The 15,983-nt window shown below is 45.8% G+C and overlaps 1 protein-coding gene across 8 annotated transcripts in view; it reads right to left on the bottom strand.

Moving 5' to 3' along the window:
* PPP6R3 (protein phosphatase 6 regulatory subunit 3) overlaps window positions 1–15,983 on the bottom strand; it is a 113,931-nt gene that overhangs the window by 24,124 nt on the left and 73,824 nt on the right. For 4 of the 8 annotated variants that reach the window (XM_056852214.1, XM_056852215.1, XM_056852217.1 and 1 more), the window contains 3 exons: window positions 14,679–14,776; window positions 10,497–10,551; window positions 9,298–9,428 (listed from right to left, as the gene is read on the bottom strand). In XM_056852214.1, the coding sequence (XP_056708192.1) occupies window positions 9,298–9,428; window positions 10,497–10,551; window positions 14,679–14,776 (284 nt within the window). The remainder of the gene's footprint in view (window positions 1–9,297; window positions 9,429–10,496; window positions 10,552–14,678; window positions 14,777–15,983) is intronic. The other 4 variants (XM_056852216.1, XM_056852220.1, XM_056852221.1 and 1 more) reach the window with 2 other exon arrangements.

The following is a 15,983-nucleotide window of genomic DNA, read 5'->3' as shown; positions in this document are numbered from 1 at the left end:
TTTTCCCCACGGAAGATAGCCGGGTGCGGTACGTAGCTTCCCTCCTGACAGGCAAAGCGGCTGACTGGATGGTCCTCCAGTTTGACACCCGCTCTCGTGCGATTCGTTCCCTCAACAACTTCATGACTGCCCTGAGAAGGAGGTTTGAGGACCCCTTCCTGGGGGAAAGAGCCAAAACGGAACTCTTACAATTAAAACAAGGCTCTGCTACAGTTCGGGAATTTGCCGATGAATTTCAGCGACTGGCAAGTAAAATTGTAGGTTGGCCCGAGACCACCCTAATCCATCATTTCAGGGAAGCCTTGCATCCTGACATTCTGAACTGGTCTTACATGCGGGGCGATCCCGATACCCTCGAAGGCTGGATCCTATTAGCCGAGGAAGTGGAAAGCCGCCGCCGCTTTATTTCTCTCGTCCGTCAAAAGCACAAGGAGAAGGGCACCCAAAAGCCTCAACCCAAGGCACCACTGCTCGTCCCACGAAATCCCCCACGTCCGCTCCAGGAACGTGAAGCCCGATTTCAGAGGGGTGCCTGTCTTACATGCGGAGAAATGGGCCACTTTGCAGCCGTTTGCCCACGCCGCCAGGAATTATTTCGTCCCAGCACGACAACCCGCGCCCGAGGTCGTCCACCACGCAGAGGCACCGCGGCCACCCGCAGCGCAGCTCCGGGAAGGCCCACACCCTCTGCACTCCATGCCGGGGACCCAGCCTCCCTGCCTGCTTCCAACGACCCCGCCGGGTCTCGGATTACAAGTGCCCCATTGGGGGACAGCTTTCCCTCTTCGGATGAGGAAAACCCTTGGATTTCTCCAGCCTTAAACCTGGAATCTCCCCTCGACTTGTCAAAAAACGGCTCCGGTCTGTGGTGAATGGAGCATCTCCACAGACCTCTCAGGATCTTCCTATCAAACCGAATGCTCCTACCAAAATCAAAGAAGTGGACTCCACCGTCTACGTGGATGCAGTTTTACAACAACTTAACGGAGGTCCACAAATCCCCGTCAAAGCACTAATTGACTCCGGTTGCTGTCGCACTCTCATAAGCGAAGCCACGTTTGCTGCACTCAGAGCCGACTCAGAGGCTTTACCCGCCCCCGTCCAATTTGCTCAAATGGACGGGAGCCAATTCCAGGGGGGTCCAGTTGATCACCGCACCATAGGGGTGGCAATGGGAATTGGTTCCCACTGGGAACAAATAGACTTCACTATAGCCCCTATCCGATTTGAAGTGGTCTTGGGAATTAACTGGATTAAAGGACATAGTCCCAGTATTGATTGGGAAACAAACACTATCTCTTTCGCTAGTCCCACCTGCGACCAGCATCGGCAAAACTTTGCTCTGCCATTTCCGCCCGTTCCAGCATTAACCTCTACTGCCCCAGTACCACCGGCTCTACCCGCTGTATACCGGGACTTTGAAGATGTCTTCGACCTTAGAGAATGTGATGCCTTACCCCCCCACCGGGCCTCAGACTGTGCGATTGAAGTAGTAAAGGACTGCACATTAACCAAAAGTAAGATTTACCCTATGAGCGCTTCCGAGCGCACTGTCCTCCGGGACTTTTTGGACAAAAACCTCGCCAGAGGGTTCATTCGCCCTTCGAATGCCCCAAACTCGGCCCCCGCGTTTTTCGTCCGGAAAAAAGAGGGCGACCTTCGCCTGTGCATTGACTTCAGAAAGCTCAATGCGGTTACCCAGACCAACGCCTATCCTATCCCATTAATATCGGATATTTTGGGACAATTACAGGAAGGCCGTGTGTTCTCTAAATTAGACTTGGTGGAAGCCTACTACCGAGTCCGTATCCGCGAAGGAGATGAACACCTCACTGCCTTCTCTAGCTGTTTCGGAATGTATGAATTCCTTGTAATGCCATTCGGATTAAAAGGGGCCCCGGGGGTCTTCATGCAACTCATCAATGAAATCCTACATGACCTTCTATATCGTGGGGTGGTGGTCTACTTAGATGACATTCTCATTTATTCGAAAACTGTGGACGAGCATGTAACTCTGGTCAGGGAAGTTCTACAACGCCTGCGTAACCATCAACTGTTCGCTAAACTAGCTAAGTGTGAATTTCACCAAAGCAAACTCACGTTTTTGGGATACATCATCTCCCACCAAGGTCTTCGCATGGACCCCGCCAAAGTCCAAGCCGTCCTCGATTGGACTCCCCCCACCAACCGTAAGCAAGTACAGCAATTTCTGGGATTTGCAAACTTCTATCGGGGATTCATCCCTAACTTCGCCCAAGTGGCTCTACCCATTACGGACCTGCTGAAAACTAAGGGAAAAGTAAGCTCGGCTGCCTTGCCCTCCGCAAAAATCCTATGGACTGAGCAATGCCAAGCCGCCTTTCTGGCCCTCAAACGCCTCTTCACTTCGGAGCCGGTGCTACGGCACCCAGACCCAAATCAAATGTTCATTGTGCAAGTCGATGCTTCCGATGTAGCCATGGGAGGGGCTCTCCTCCAGCAAGGACCGGACGGTCTTCTTCACCCTTGCGCTTACTTTTCAAAAAAATTTGCGCACGCTCAATTAAACTGGCCCATCTGGGAGAAAGAGGCCTCTGCAGTTCATCATGCACTGACTTTATGGCGGCAATTCTTGGAAGGGTCTAAAGTACCCTTTGAAGTTTGGACCGATCACAAAAATCTAGCTGCCCTCACGGGGTCCCATAAGCTATCGGCGAAACAACAACGGTGGGCGGAGTTCTTTGCTCAGTTCCGTTTCACCCTGAAGCACGTCCCTGGGAAGCAGAACGTTCTCGCGGATGCCCTCTCCCGTTTACCACAATATCCGGTAAAACTCGAAAGACCCACCAACTCTCTGTTCACCCCTATGCAACGTGGGGCCCTACCTATGCTGGCTGTGCAAACCCGATCCCAGCATCAGCACACCTTCCCTAACTCGCAAGCTCCGCCAGCCCAACCGGCTGCCCAGCCGCCACCGCAACAGACCGGAGTTCCCGCCCCTCCTACCCCTCCGACCGCTCAGCCGCCTGCAGTCTGCGCGCCGCCGCACGTAAGCACTAGCCCTATAACTGTTTCTCAGATCTCCATGACCGACGGGGGGGCTCCCTCCAAAATCCCCATCTCCGAATCCTTTTTAACTGTCCTTCGGGACCAGTGCCTTTTAGAACGTTCCGCTCATACCCTACCTCCTGGTGTTTTGGAACAAGGGGGGTCCTGGTACAAAGACTCAAAATTGTATGTACCCAAAGCTCTCCGGAAGGACGTTTTACATTTAGCTCATGGAGCCAAAACAGCTGGGCACTTTGGGTTTCTGAAGACCCTTCACTTATTGCGCAGACAGTTCTGGTGGGGGGGAATGCGTTCCGACATTGACTCCTTCATCCGCAGCTGTCCCGTTTGTGCCGCTGCGAAACGATCGCAGGGCAAACCCCCGGGACTGCTACAACCTCTTGAAACGCCCAGCAGACCTTGGGAAGTGATTGCTATGGACTTCATGACTGATCTCCCTCTCAGTGGGGGTAAAACTGTGTTGTGGGTTGTTACTGATTTGTTTTCTAAGCAAATACATTTGATTCCATGCGCAGGGATCCCCTCTGCTCAGAAACTGGCCCGCCTCTTCGTGACGCATATCTTTCGTTTACATTCGTTTCCGCGTAAAATAATTTGTGACCGCGGAAGTGGTTTCGTTTCTAAGTTTTGGAAAGCTTTCCTCAAGTTGGTGGGGGTGGAACAGGGATTGTCTAGTGCATACCATCCTCAAACTGATGGTCAAACTGAACGTGTCAATGCTGTACTTGAATGTTATTTGCGTTGTTATGTTAACTACCACCAGGATAACTGGGTGGAACTGTTACCTTTAGCAGAATATGCCTACAATAATGCCATGCATCAATCCACAGGTTTTAGCCCGTTTTTTGCTGTGTATGGACAAGATTTCAGTCCCATCGCTCCTACAGATGATGTAGAGGGGGAGGGGAACCCCGACATTGCCTCCTGGGCACACGCCCTCCGTACCACTTGGCCCTGGCTCGTTAGCAACCTCGACCGGGCCAAACGTAAATACAAAGCGCAAGCTGACAAACATCGCTCCCCCGGGGGTGATCTGCAAGTGGGTGCTTTGGTTTACCTTTCCACCAAAAATCTCCGTTCCACCCAGCTGTGCCATAAGCTCAGCGCCAAATTCATTGGCCCTTTCCCCATTACTCGGGTCATAAACCCTGTCACAGTGGAACTGGCTCTCCCCAAATCCTTGAGGCGTGTGCATCCTGTTTTCCACATAAGCCTCCTCAAACCCCATGTTGCTTCTCCACGGTGGCATCCGGACCCACCGCCTGCGCAACCCATCATGGTGGGGGGGGAAGAACACTTCGAAGTCTCCAAGATCCTTGACTCCCGTATTCACCATGGCAATCTGCAATATCTAGTTCGTTGGAAACATTTCCCCCCTGCCTATGACGAATGGGTGCGCGCACGGGATGTCTCCGCCCCCGACCTCGTCGACGCCTTTCACATTGCTTACCCGGACAGGCCAGCCCCCTTGCGAACTGGGAGGGGGCCTTGAGGGGAGCAGAATGTCAGGCTGCTATCTCGGTTTCGTTATTGCCTCTGTCTCTGTGCTGTATTGTCTGCCCCCCAAGGTCGCATACCTAGGCCTGGGAACTCAGCTCCTGGGAAACTGTATTCATGCGTGTAATCTCCCGCCTTTCCTGCCTTATAATATCTCCCAGCTAGTGAGCCTCTCATAGCTGTCATTTTATTCGTTTGCACTGTATGCCTATTTGATCAGTAAAAGCCATCTGTTTGGACTCTATATGACTTTGTGGTGATTTCTGGTTCTGTGGGCCAAGGGCTGACACTCAGCAATTACTTCCTTTGTCTGACAGCTCTCATGATGAGAATGAGGTGAAACTGGAGGGATCTCCTAGTAGGGCCTCATCAGAGAGTGAACAAGGTGGAAGGTCTGTGCCTAGAGCCGTGTTGGCGAACCTATGGCACGGGTGCCACTTCCGGCACGCGTAGCCCTTTCTGCCGGCACGCACGGTTCCTCCAAGCCACTGGTCTTTCCGGCTCTGCCCCACCCCGGATGGGGGAGGCTGTAGCCCAGGGGTGGGGAACCTCCGACATGATTGGCGGTGGCCCCCGGACTCTCCCACAGAAGCTGCCGCCATTGCCGCCGCTGGAGCGTGCGCGGCCAGCCAGGCGGGTGGGAGAGCGGGGAACAGAAGCCGAGCACTCACACTTGGCATGGCCGGCGGCTTCTCCGGCGCCCTCTGGGCCTGTGCGGGCGGAGGGGCATGGCTGGTCGGTGGGTGCGAAGGAGGCGCCCTCTGCCCCACCCTGCTCGCCTCTCACAAGCCTGCTGCCGCGCCCCACCGAGTGGCAAATCCAAGGCAAGACTTTTTCTGTCTCCCTCTGTCCTTTTCTTTCTCTCCCTTGCTCCATTTCTTTCTCCCTTTCTCTCTCTTTTTCTTTCTTTCTCTCCCTCCCTTCCTTCCCTTTCTCCCTCCCTTCCCTTCTTTCCTTCCTTCCTTCCTTCTTTCCCTCCAGCGGCTTCTCCGGCACCCTCTGGGTCTGTGCGGGCGGAGGGGCGTGCAGTCCTATTCCACCTTTGAAGTGCCCACAAGCTATCCTCCAAACATCTTTCCATTTGTCTTGATATGTAGAGAGAAAACACTAAGGAACTAGTTGCCAATCTCCAGGTACTAGCTGGAGATCTGCTATTACAGGTGATCTCCAACCAACAGAGATCAGTTCCCCTGGAAAAAATTGCCACTTTGGCAATTGGACTCTATGGCACTGAAGTCCTTCCCCAAACCCCGCCCTCCTCAGGTGCCACCCCAAAAACCTCCCACTCATGGCGAAGAGGAACTTGGCAACCCTAGCCTCTCCCTCTGGGCCCCCTCTGGGGGTGGTATTCAGGTTAAATTGCCACATTGGCACTCGGCGATAAATAAGTGGGTTTTTGGTTGCAGTTTGGGCACTCGGTCTCTAAAAGGTTCGCCATCACTGGCCTAGAGTGTCAAGCAGGAGTAACAAGGGAGTTCCTCCTGTAAGATATGGTTTTGAAACAAATGATGTTAATCATGTGTATGTGAAGGAGCCACAAAGTTACCAGGAGGTGGTGTTGTTAGAAGGGAAAGAAAAGGAGGGTTGGCTTGAAGACATGAAGTCAGAGTATGACTCTCTCCAGGATAACAAGGTATTTTCCCTGACTCACCTGCCTGATCAAAGGAAAGCAATTGGGTGCAGGTGGCTATACAAAGTCAAATATCTGCCTAATGGGAAAATCCTTAGGAAGGCCAGGTTAGTGGCCAAGGGTTATTCTCAGAGGGAGGGACAGGATTTTAACGAGGTGTTTGCCCCAACTGTAAAATCAGAGTCTTTAAAAGCTGCACTGTGCAAGGCTGCAAGGGACAGTATGCAGGTGCATCATTTTGATTTTACTACTGCCTACCTGAATGCAAATCTGAGTGAGGAATTATATATGGAACAAATTCCTGGGTTTGCAAGCAAAGATGAGCTGGGAGTGCTGAGACTGCATAAGGCCATCTATGGTTTAAAACAAAGTGCTCGGGCATGGTCACAATGTCTTAGCAAGGCCTTAATTAAACTAGGTTTCAAGCAAGGAGTCGCAGATCCTTGCATGTTCACTAAATGCGTGGGTGACACGGAATGTGTGCTAGTGGTTTATGTGGACGATATCTGCCTGATGTTCCACACAAAGGAACAATTGCAGTGGTTCAAACAGGCTGCTGGGAGTGTGTTCAAAATGAAGCATTTGGGGAATATTCAAAACTATCTGGGGGTTGAAATAACCAGAGACTCAGAGGGGTGTTTTGAATTAAACCAATCCAAGAAAATTGAACAGCTTCTAAAGAAATTTGGAATGGCAGAAGCCAAGTGCACCGATACCCCCATGACAACAGGGTATGCCCGGGAGGTGGATGACAAAGAGTTCCACAACAAGGTGTTGTATCAGTCCCTGGTGGGGTCATTGCTATACTTGTCTTGTTGGACTAGACCTGATATTTGTATGGCTGTACATTTATTGTGTCAAAGGCGTGCTTGTCCTTATGAAAAAGACTGGATAGCAGCAAAGAGAGTGCTGCGGTATCTGAAGGGCACTTCTTCAGCTAAGTTAAAACTCAAAGCTGATGAGGAGGAGCCAGTCACTGTTTACAGTGATACTAGTTGGGGAGACAGGAAAGACGGGAAATCCACTACAGGGTATGCGGTATATCTGCATGGGGCCCTCATAATGTGGAAGTCTTTGAAACAAACTCACGTCTCCACAAGTACGTGTGAAGCTGAATACTCAGCCATTAGTGACTGTGAGATACAGTTGGAGTGGCTACAACAACTGGTTAAAGATTTAAACCTGCAATGGAGTCTGCCTGTAAGGGTATTTTGTGATAATACAGCAGCGCAGCAGTTGGCAGGAGACCTAGGCATCAGAACTAGGAGTAAACATATAACAATAAGATACAACAATGTCAGGGAAGCGGTGAACAATGGGTTTATAAAACTGGAACATTGTGCTTCAAGTGACAACATTGCTGATGTTTTTACTAAATGTTTACCAGTGGAGAAAATTGTAAAATTTCGGGATTCATTGGGGCTTGCAATGTCAGTCTAGGAGGAGTGTTGACATGTAAGACTGCACATGGCAAGCAGATGTAAAGGATCTAAGTGACAGCTAGGTGATTGGTGGTGTCACATGACAGCTCAATGACTGAGCAGAAAAACTGGCTTGTACTGGACTGAGCTAGATGGTCCTGGAGACAAGGCAGCCAACAGTTGATTGGCTGGGAGACTATGCCAGATATGTATATAGGTGTGTCATATATGTATTGGGTTGTGGGTTGTGAGAAGTAGATGCTTTGCGTAGCATTCTGTCACTGTACAATAAAATAGCACTTTTATACTACGTGCTGACTCTGCTGTATTCACTCGCTGCTGTGGTGTCTGATACTTCTTCCAAACACCAACAGAGGAACCATGGTGTAAAGCTTTTTGATGTTTGCTGAGAACTGTCTGTTTGCAAGAGGCTTGTCGAATTCAGTTTGGACTTGAGTCTCAAAGAATTTAGGGAAAGGAATTTCCCATATCCGGGGCTTGGTACTGGGAAAGAACTCCCTACTTCCCTTCTTTTTGGCCTTAGGTTTGGGATCTGACGCAGGATCTGGATCCTCATTGAGGTCCAGGGCAATTAGGGCTTTATTTAGGAGGGCCTGGAAGTCCTCTGCTAGAAACAGGCGAGGATGTTGTTCTTCCAAGAGGATTGGAGTGTCCTCATCGGAGTCAAATTCTCCTTCCTCTCTGGTTTCAGAGTCAGAAGCCCCTGATAGTCTTCAGAGGGCTGATAAGACCGAATAACCAGTTGTGATTTCAGGGCTGCTTTGGTGCGCCACTGAGAGCTAGTCTGACCCTCTTGTTCCCCCCTTCCCTGGTGGTTGGAAGAGCGGGACTGGGATGAGTCAACACCCTGAAGTAAGGGGGCCATAGAGTCCCAAAATGCATTCATCATTTGCGCTTGCTTATCTAAGACCCCATTAAAAAAATTCAGCATTTCCCTCCGAGTAACCGGAGCCTCAGGCTCATCGCTGCATACGTTACCCCCGTTCTTAGGATCAAAATTGGCAGAGGTGCCCCCCATAGCCGGGTTCCCCGGGGCCAGGCCCGCGGTTTGCGCCCGTTCATGCCCTTCTCCAGTTTTGGCGCCATTCTGGAGCGGCTCCTCACAGCGCGCTCTTTTGGCTGCGTCCGCCCCGTCGGAGCCGGGCGCCGCGCGGCCGCCGGATCAGCCGCCGGAGAGATCTCTGCGCCTCTGCCCTGTTGAAATAACGAGGGCCGGGGCCGGGGCCGGGTCTCCCTCGGACAGAAGGTCCGAATCCGAGTCCCTCCTGCCGTCCGCCATCTTGCCCGAGGGGCGAAGTGGAATCGGAAGAGACCGGGGGGGAGGTTAGAAAGACCAGGAGGAGGTAGACGTGACCGCGTCCTAAATCGGCAGGAGGAGGGAGGGAAGGATAGGAGTCTTAGAGGAGGAAAGAAGCAGAAAGGAAAAAACACACAAGGTAAAGAGTTCTTTTTAAGACGGAGCTCCAACTAATCACTGCCACCCTACACAAGGCAGGACGGAAACTGGGTTTCCCGCCCAGGGAGACAGGAAGCTGTTGAAAAAATGTTTGGTCCTGCCTCCCTGAGCACGTGATGATAATACCCACGGATCAAGATGCCCTTCCACCCAGAACTGAGAACACTTCTTTAGTATTTCAGCCCAAATCAGCAAAAAAATATTCTTTGTTATCTTAAGTCTACCTGGATCGTCTCTGAGATTCTGGTGTAAACGTGATGTGTTTCTCTTCCCAAATATCTTCTTCATCAGAACCACCATCATCAAACTGCTGTATTCTCTCTTTGCAGCATGCCTCAAACAGAGCAATGTTGCCCTGAAACAAATTCAGAAACAAATACATGTGTCTTATCATTTCCATATACTTGAACTCTTATCCATCCCATTCAAATACCTAGTCATTTTGAACATCACCATTGGAAAACAGAGATTAAGACCTTGGAAAAGCTACTCACCACAATTTATGTATATATCCCAAACTAATAGAAAATAATATGCTTTCACTGAGGAACACCCCCCCCCAATTTAAGGTTTTAAGATAAACTCAAATAGCGCTGTTCAGCACGCTCACTCCATATATCTGCCATTTTCAGGTTTCTCAAGATATCCTTATGGCTCATTTTGCAGGCCCTTCACCAACTCTTAAGTGCTTTCCTACATCACAACAAACCTCTGTTCGTTCACCATGGTCATGGACCTAATTTGTCCTCAAGCTCACTCCTCCCCTTTCCCCCTCAAATGCAGAGCACAACTGGAACATTCTTGGTCTTAGAAAGCCTTGAATCAACTGAAACAAATTTCCTGTGATGATGGGGCCCCAGTTCCAAATTGGATTTTGTTTTCCTTGACACAAATGGGGATTCCTGGTTTACTGTTTCCCTCTGGAAAATGAGGGAAGCTTGCCAGGCAAAAACTCAAATGCAGCCTGCATGCATGACCTGAGAAGAGGGGGAAATAACAGGACCAGGAAAAATCAGAGAGGGACTGGCTGTGGCCCATGGGGTGGAAGCTGGCCATCACTGGCTCAGCAGATCAGCTGTCTTTGTTTGTGACTTTTCAATGGGCAACACCACCAGATATACCTGACAAGAGAGGAACACATGGGAAGTGGAAACTCCAGAAAGTAATACACAAAGCACCAAACCACAAAACTCAAAGGGTCATAATGAATCATCCTGTGCAACCCCATCCTGCTCCCAAAGTTATCCATATTTTAAAAATATCCTCCAAAGAACCACCCAAGGTAAGAAATAGTGACCTCCATAGCCATACATTCCACTGTTGAATCACCAATATAGGTCCTTTCCCCCTAAACCTACCTTTCTGTCAAATAGCAAACCCCACCCCCTCCCACCCCGCCGAATGACCACTGGAATATACTTACACTTTCATTTGTATTGAGGGTAAAATTGATGTCCGACACTCGATCAAAAGAAACACTGTAAACAAAGTACAGATTTATGTACTAGAACAGAAAACAAATGGCATACTAGACACAATATTTCATTTTATATTGGATAGATTATATGCTTTAAAAATGAGCATTTTGACAAACAACATTATTAAGAGGAAACCAAAGCCTGGTCACAAACTCACACAGAATTGAAGCTAACGAATAAAAAACTGTTTGATCACAACAGATCAGTTCTCTTGCAATGTCTGGTGCTTAGTTTACTATTGTAACCGATTCTTAACACTGTTTCTTCCTCCATCAGCAAGAATGTCTCAGGACTGTTTCACATGTTATAGAAATGAAAGGTTGCTGATGCCTGCATATGTCATGCATCTGTAGTGTTACTCCTAATGTGACCATGACATTTTCAATTTCTCTTCCAATTCCATCAGTACACAGCACAGGGAACCACTTCTAGCCATGGGTACCTGCAACATTTACATGTAGTCAATAACAGCATGACTCACACTGTATGCAAGCATGAACCTGGTAATTTCTGTGACACATGAAGCAGCACTACATCAAAAACCAAGCATAAACAAACGGTTTTATTGGGAATGCAGCAAGCTAAAAGCTCTTCCAAAAGACTCTAGAAAGGCAAGGAGAAAATCCCAAGTCTTACTGATGGGCATCAATACTGGGTATACAACAGAAGATTATCTGCATCATTAATGAATGGAAAAATCATTCTTAAGTTCCAGCTTTCAAGAAAGGGAATAGAAATGCTTTTAGAGACCCTTTTTAGATGAAGCAGGAAACTGTGTACTAGGGCCACAATATAAACAGCCATGCATACATGCGAGAGAGCTGTGTGTGCAGCAGGATCTTTACTTTGCTGAAAAGAGTATTGATAACAAGACCTGCTGTAGATTCTTATCCTTCAGTTCACACACATTGTCTCTCCATTTGAATGCATGCCAAAGGATGGCCAGGACTGCCCACCTAGAGAGAAACAGTACTGAATGAACCAGCCAGGGGAGGAAAAGTTGAATACGTTTGTGGTATACAAAGATAGGTGAATTTAAGTGCATATTAGGAGGCTGACCTTGTCCTTCTGTCTTATCAAGTATGTTTTTACTTCAAGGAACTCAGGGCAGTGGTCATGCTTTTCCATTTTATCCTCACAACCTTGTGAGACTGACCGGCCCAAAGTCACCCAGTGAGAAGCTCGCTTCATGAAGACTGGGGATATCCCACATCCTAGTCTGGCATTCTAAGTACTATACCGAACTGCCTCTCCACACCAACTACACCACAGTTGTATTTGTGTTACATTTATCGTTGTATTATCAGCTGAGTCTCTCCTTGGTGCTTCTCACATAAGGGAGGTTAGAACACCAGCATCTCATTCCAGGAATTTTTTTGGTAGTCCAGAGTAGACAATGCTCCAGAATGGGCTACCTGTTGAGGTACTGGCCCCTCTCTCCCTGCCTTCATGAGCTATGTAAAGAAGTTTTATTTGAAGAACCTGTTGTTGAGCTTTCACACTGTTGATATGGACTGCCACCTTTGAGAAATCTGTTTGTGGTGCACACGTACTATAATTACTGGATTTTATGCTGTGTTTTATAGTTTATATACTGTTTTATGTTTTGAACCACCTTGAGTCAACATTTTAGCTGGGAAAGGAATTTTATTAAACGTTTTAATTTTGACATGATTTTGGTTACACAGAACTGGTTTTGTAGTTTGATTTTACACTGTTCCCATGAAATAATTTCTGGATTTTATTACTTATAAATTAAGACTTTTGGTGCTTTGCAACTGATTACATTAACTTGAGATGCCTTGCCTTTGTATCTGTTTGATGCCTGATATGAGAAAACAGACTACCAAACTCTTAATCTGAAAAGTTATAAAACTCAGTTAGAAAAAGTAATGTCTTGTCACACAGCAATTCAACTAAATCACAAGGTAGAGAAACATGATGGCTAAGGTTCAGAAAAGAACGTAAAACAAGCAGCAAGGATCAGAAGAGAGCACAAACCAGTATTATAAAAACATACATATTGTTCAGCTATTGGGACTATACAACTGACAATGTTTGTAGAAACAAAACTCAAGTTTCTAGTTTTTTGTTTAAAGACAATATGATGTACAGTACAATCTTAAGCAGGGCTTACTCCCAGGAAAGTTTTCTTAGGTAGTGTTCTACAAAGTAGTAGTGAGTATTAAAATAACAGGAATGCTCACAGTGAAAACTTAAACTGAACAGTAAAGGTCTGAACTTTGCACATGTCAATCATTATCAGCTCAGACCATTAGTTTTAAAATAATAAATTTTATATTACTTTTAACAGATTGATGGTTTAATGAAACAAAGCTTTTTACTGTCTTCAATGTCAGCAACAATGATCAAAGTGGATTTCTCTCCTAAAGACTCAATACATTCTTAACCAGAGGGCAAATAATCCATGTTCCTATAGACAAAACACTCTTCCTAAATGGAAAGACTTATGAAGCTTTAACTATGTGTGCCATAGTAAACTAATCAAGGACACTACAAAAAACATAATCTGGAACAAATTAAAATGTGAACTGATAGAAAGGGATTTTTCTGTATTCTTGATTTAAAATTTCTGATCTATTCATTTCAGGAATTTAATAATTTTCCATAACAGACGAAGCATATAGTGTTTGGAAGATTTAACTGTCTGCATAAATAGCTATGCTGTTTTTGCTTTCATAAGCTCTCAGCACTGTACTTTCACAGGAAATAGCTTCAAACACAATACATAATAAAAACATGTTATAATATTTATACAGGCAGAGTATCCCTTATCTGGACTGCTTGGGACCAGAAGGGGTCCCCATTTTGGATCCTTCAGTATTTTGGAATTTTTGCATATACATAATGAGATATCTCGGGGATGAGACTGAAGCCTAAACTTGAAATTCATATGTTTATACACATAGCCTAAATGTAATTTTAAACAATATTTTTAATAATATTGTGTACACTGAATCATCAATGGCACTGCTGAGGCCTGTGAGTAACGCCTGCATGCCGGCTCAAAAGGTTTTCTGATCAGTCCAGATATTGGATGTCCACATAAGGGATACTCAACCTGTATTAAACCAGTAATTTTTAGCAGAGGCCATAACCACCACCCCATATAATCTGCAAATCTTGAGGGCATTTAGAACTTTGAGGGGCAAATGGAGACTTGGGGACTTGGGGCAACATGTTCTCTCTTGCTTCTGAGAGCCAGTGGGGCAAAATTAATTTATACTGACTGCCCTGAGGATAAAACCCCCAGATTTCTCCCTGAGACCCTGAAAAAAAGGGCATACAGCAAATAGGACTCTTAACTGAATATTAAGGAGTTGGCTGAAAGCCATCAGGCACATGGGTCTATACCTGAGATCTGTGAATTATATATCTATGAATCTATAAATAAAAATGCATTTAGATAAGTAAAGATGCATTGTCTGGAGTGCTGTTTCATGTCCTTTTTAAGTTTGGGGGCAATCAATGATAATGTTACCTACTTGACAGGCAGTCGAGAACTAAAGCCACTTAACTCAATAGTGTACTTACAACCTAATACTTACCCACCCCAAACCTTTGAGGTCAGATATTTAAATATAATAATATAATTGCACCAATTAAAACAAATTATGCTTCTGGACTTCTAATAACTCTGGATACTAAATGGATCAGAACAATATTCATTTATTCAACATCTGTCCTTAGACTAAGACTATGAATTCTTTCCATATAGAAAGAAGCTGCATTGGTAAATATTAACCTTTCCATGAAAAGTTAGCCTGCATCCGAACACAGTACATTCCAAGCCATGGAACTCTGGATCAGGATCATGAGACTTCAGGGAAAGAAATCCACAAAACTGAGCATTCTGTTCAACTATTAAAATGATGGACACAAAAAGAGAATTTGCATACATAAATGCAAGGAATGGAAATAGTGAACAGAAGGTATATATTTAAGTGACAAATTTCTTATGAGCACGCACAAGGCAAACATGGAAACAAAACAAGGCTAACTATATACAATACAGCTCATCATCAGTAAGGAGACAAAACTACTAACCATTGTGAAATAAACAAATGGGAAATAAAGGCAAATATTACAAACAAACCCATACTCACTTGCCAATGTCATCTTGATCAGCAAACTTCTCATCGTTGAAGCCAAACTGGTCAATAAAATTGGACGTCATTTGTTGCATCTGATAATCAGAAAAGGCCTGGCAACCCCAGGACCAACGACAGTGATATAATGATTCTAATAATAGTCTAAATACTACTTGCCCATTTTGCTCCAGAAATACTTTTTGCTAAATTACATAAACAAATGCTAGAAAAATTACTTATTAAGAACTGCAAACTATCAGGAGTGCCAAACACAATGGGTTCATGATGAGGTAACTATTCAAATGAAGATATTTTTTTTTGCATTTGTGGCATTAAACCTAACTTCAGCAACACTTTAAAAAATAACAATGAAGATTTGAATGGATACCCTAACTGAGGTTATTTCCAGCTTACAATGCCTTTATGCTGATGAAAGGATTCCTTTTCCACAATCAGCTGCAAGTGGAATTGAAATAATGGTTCCGCACAGCACTTAATATAATACATTATTCACCATTAAAATATGGCAAAGCTTAGCCCCACAAACACCTGCCATTACACTTACTTGGAAGTCAAGTAAGTTACTCCATTCAATAAAAATTTTAAAAAGTTGAAATACAAAAAAATAAAAATAAATAAAAATTAAAACATTGGGCAGGATGGAGGGATTACTGCGGAATACCAAACAAAACAAAATATTCACCCACTGGTGGAAGATGGCAACAGAAGGGTCCAGACAAGTCCCTCTGGAGAAAGAGTTCCAGAGCTTTGGTACCACCACCAAGAAGGAGCTCTCTTGGGTTGCCATCCATCTAATCTGAAAAGGTGGGGGCACCCAAAGCAGAGCCTCTAAAGATTTACCACAGTGGTCAGGCATGTTCATAAGTGAGTAGGGATTCCTTCCCTTATGGGTAGATAGAATCAAAAAATCTTTTTAACTACCTGGTGAAGTAACAACTCCCCCAAATTAAGTGGAATCAGATTGTAGAGAACACAGACTTCACTAAAACATACTTCCAAAATATTCCATATATAAAGGTACTATACATTCGTAAAGCCAGTAACTACACAGTTATTTTATTGAGGATGAAAGTATAGAATCAACCATCTAAATACTATGGGTTAGAACATATGGCTGTGTAAGAGAGAGCAGCTTGTACACAACAATCACCCTCACCTTACCTGTTCTTCAGCAGCCTTCCTTCCCCAAACCAAAGCACTCAGCTAAGGAGTGGGGGGTTCTCACAGTCAAATGCAATGGGAAGTGCACTGAGGCAAGGGGAAATGGACAAAACTGCCCCTTTCTTGCTCTTCTCTTAT

Source organism: Euleptes europaea, chromosome 6, assembly GCF_029931775.1.
Source record: "Euleptes europaea isolate rEulEur1 chromosome 6, rEulEur1.hap1, whole genome shotgun sequence".
In the NCBI taxonomy this organism is placed as follows: Eukaryota; Metazoa; Chordata; class Lepidosauria; order Squamata; family Sphaerodactylidae; genus Euleptes; species Euleptes europaea.
Note: the sequence above shows the minus strand (reverse complement) of the source record. Positions and strands in the feature narration are given on the sequence as shown.